The sequence below is a fragment of the Penaeus monodon genome, chromosome 15 (assembly GCF_015228065.2).
Source record: "Penaeus monodon isolate SGIC_2016 chromosome 15, NSTDA_Pmon_1, whole genome shotgun sequence".
NCBI classification, from domain to species: Eukaryota; Metazoa; Arthropoda; class Malacostraca; order Decapoda; family Penaeidae; genus Penaeus; species Penaeus monodon.
The window spans coordinates 25,615,075-25,616,118 of record NC_051400.1 but is presented as its reverse complement, the minus strand read 5'-3'; the positions used below and the strand labels follow the sequence as shown (position 1 = coordinate 25,616,118).

At 46.6% G+C, this 1,044-nt stretch overlaps 1 protein-coding gene across 1 annotated transcript in view; it reads right to left on the bottom strand.

The window, feature by feature from the left end:
- The window catches only part of LOC119582278 (neurogenic locus notch homolog protein 1-like), a gene marked incomplete in the record, with an annotated part of 19,828 nt that overhangs the window by 2,502 nt on the left and 16,282 nt on the right, over positions 1 to 1,044 (bottom strand). The window contains 2 exon segments of the mRNA XM_037930495.1: positions 110 to 271; positions 609 to 734. Of these exon segments, the coding sequence (XP_037786423.1) occupies positions 110 to 271; positions 609 to 734 (288 nt within the window).

The window sequence follows — 1,044 nt, the reverse complement described above, 5'->3', positions numbered from 1 at the left end:
GTCGACAGACAGAGAAAGACCGAAAGAATTCATACGGTACAGAAGAAGAGAAAATAAACGCGTAGAGTAAATAAAAGCATAAACAAAGCGCATCCGAAGACCAGTATACCTGTGTCTGACTGACAGATACCGATGGCTGTGGGTGTACCAAGATGGCCGACCTCTGTGGCGCACCACTCCTTCGTAGACTCAGCGTTCGTGCAAGACCAGTACCTCTGCCCGCGCCACACGAACGGAAACACGCATGCCCTCCCGTCCACCGTTCTTATAGCTGATGACGTCACAGGTGAGGCAGGGAGAATACATATATTGGTTGAGAGAAATGAAGGAATCCAAAAAAATAAGATACACAAGAATTGACGATATCTGTATGCAAAACAGTTATAGAGATTTATTAGAAGACTCGTTATATATGTATATATATCAGCGTTTTGTCTGTTATATTCAGTATGATAAAAAAGAGGCATTACGATGGACTCATCAAATTCACCCTCAGCATGTCCGTAACACATTCTCACATCTCATCAAAATTCAAGTAATGACTAAAGAACACACGCACATACAAAAAAGATAAACGACTATAGTTTCTTTTTTTCTTTTTTTCTTACCGCCCGTCGAAACCGCCTCGGGACGGACGCCGAACCTCCCGTGCTCGCCGCCCCTCAGCAGCGTTCGCAGCTCCGGAGAGATCCCATCCACGCCTGTCTTTTCGGGGGATTCGTGACCCTCATCGTCTGTGGGCGCGGGATGGGGGGGGGGGGGAGAAGGGGCAAAGGAGGAGGTAGGGGAAGGGGAATTTGGAAGGGGCAAGAAGGGAAGCAGGGAAGGGGCAAAGATGGAAGAAGGGAAAGGGAAGTGGAAAAGGTTACGAAGGGGAAAAGATGTTGGATCAGGAGCGAAAGAAGGAAAGGGGGCAAGAGGAGGGGCAGCAGCGAAATGGAAGGGTGGGAAGGAATAATGGCAATTAAACTGAATTTTGGGAGATTTTTGACAAAGATTGTGTATGGAATAATTCAAAATATATTCAGAGATGAAGAACGCTAG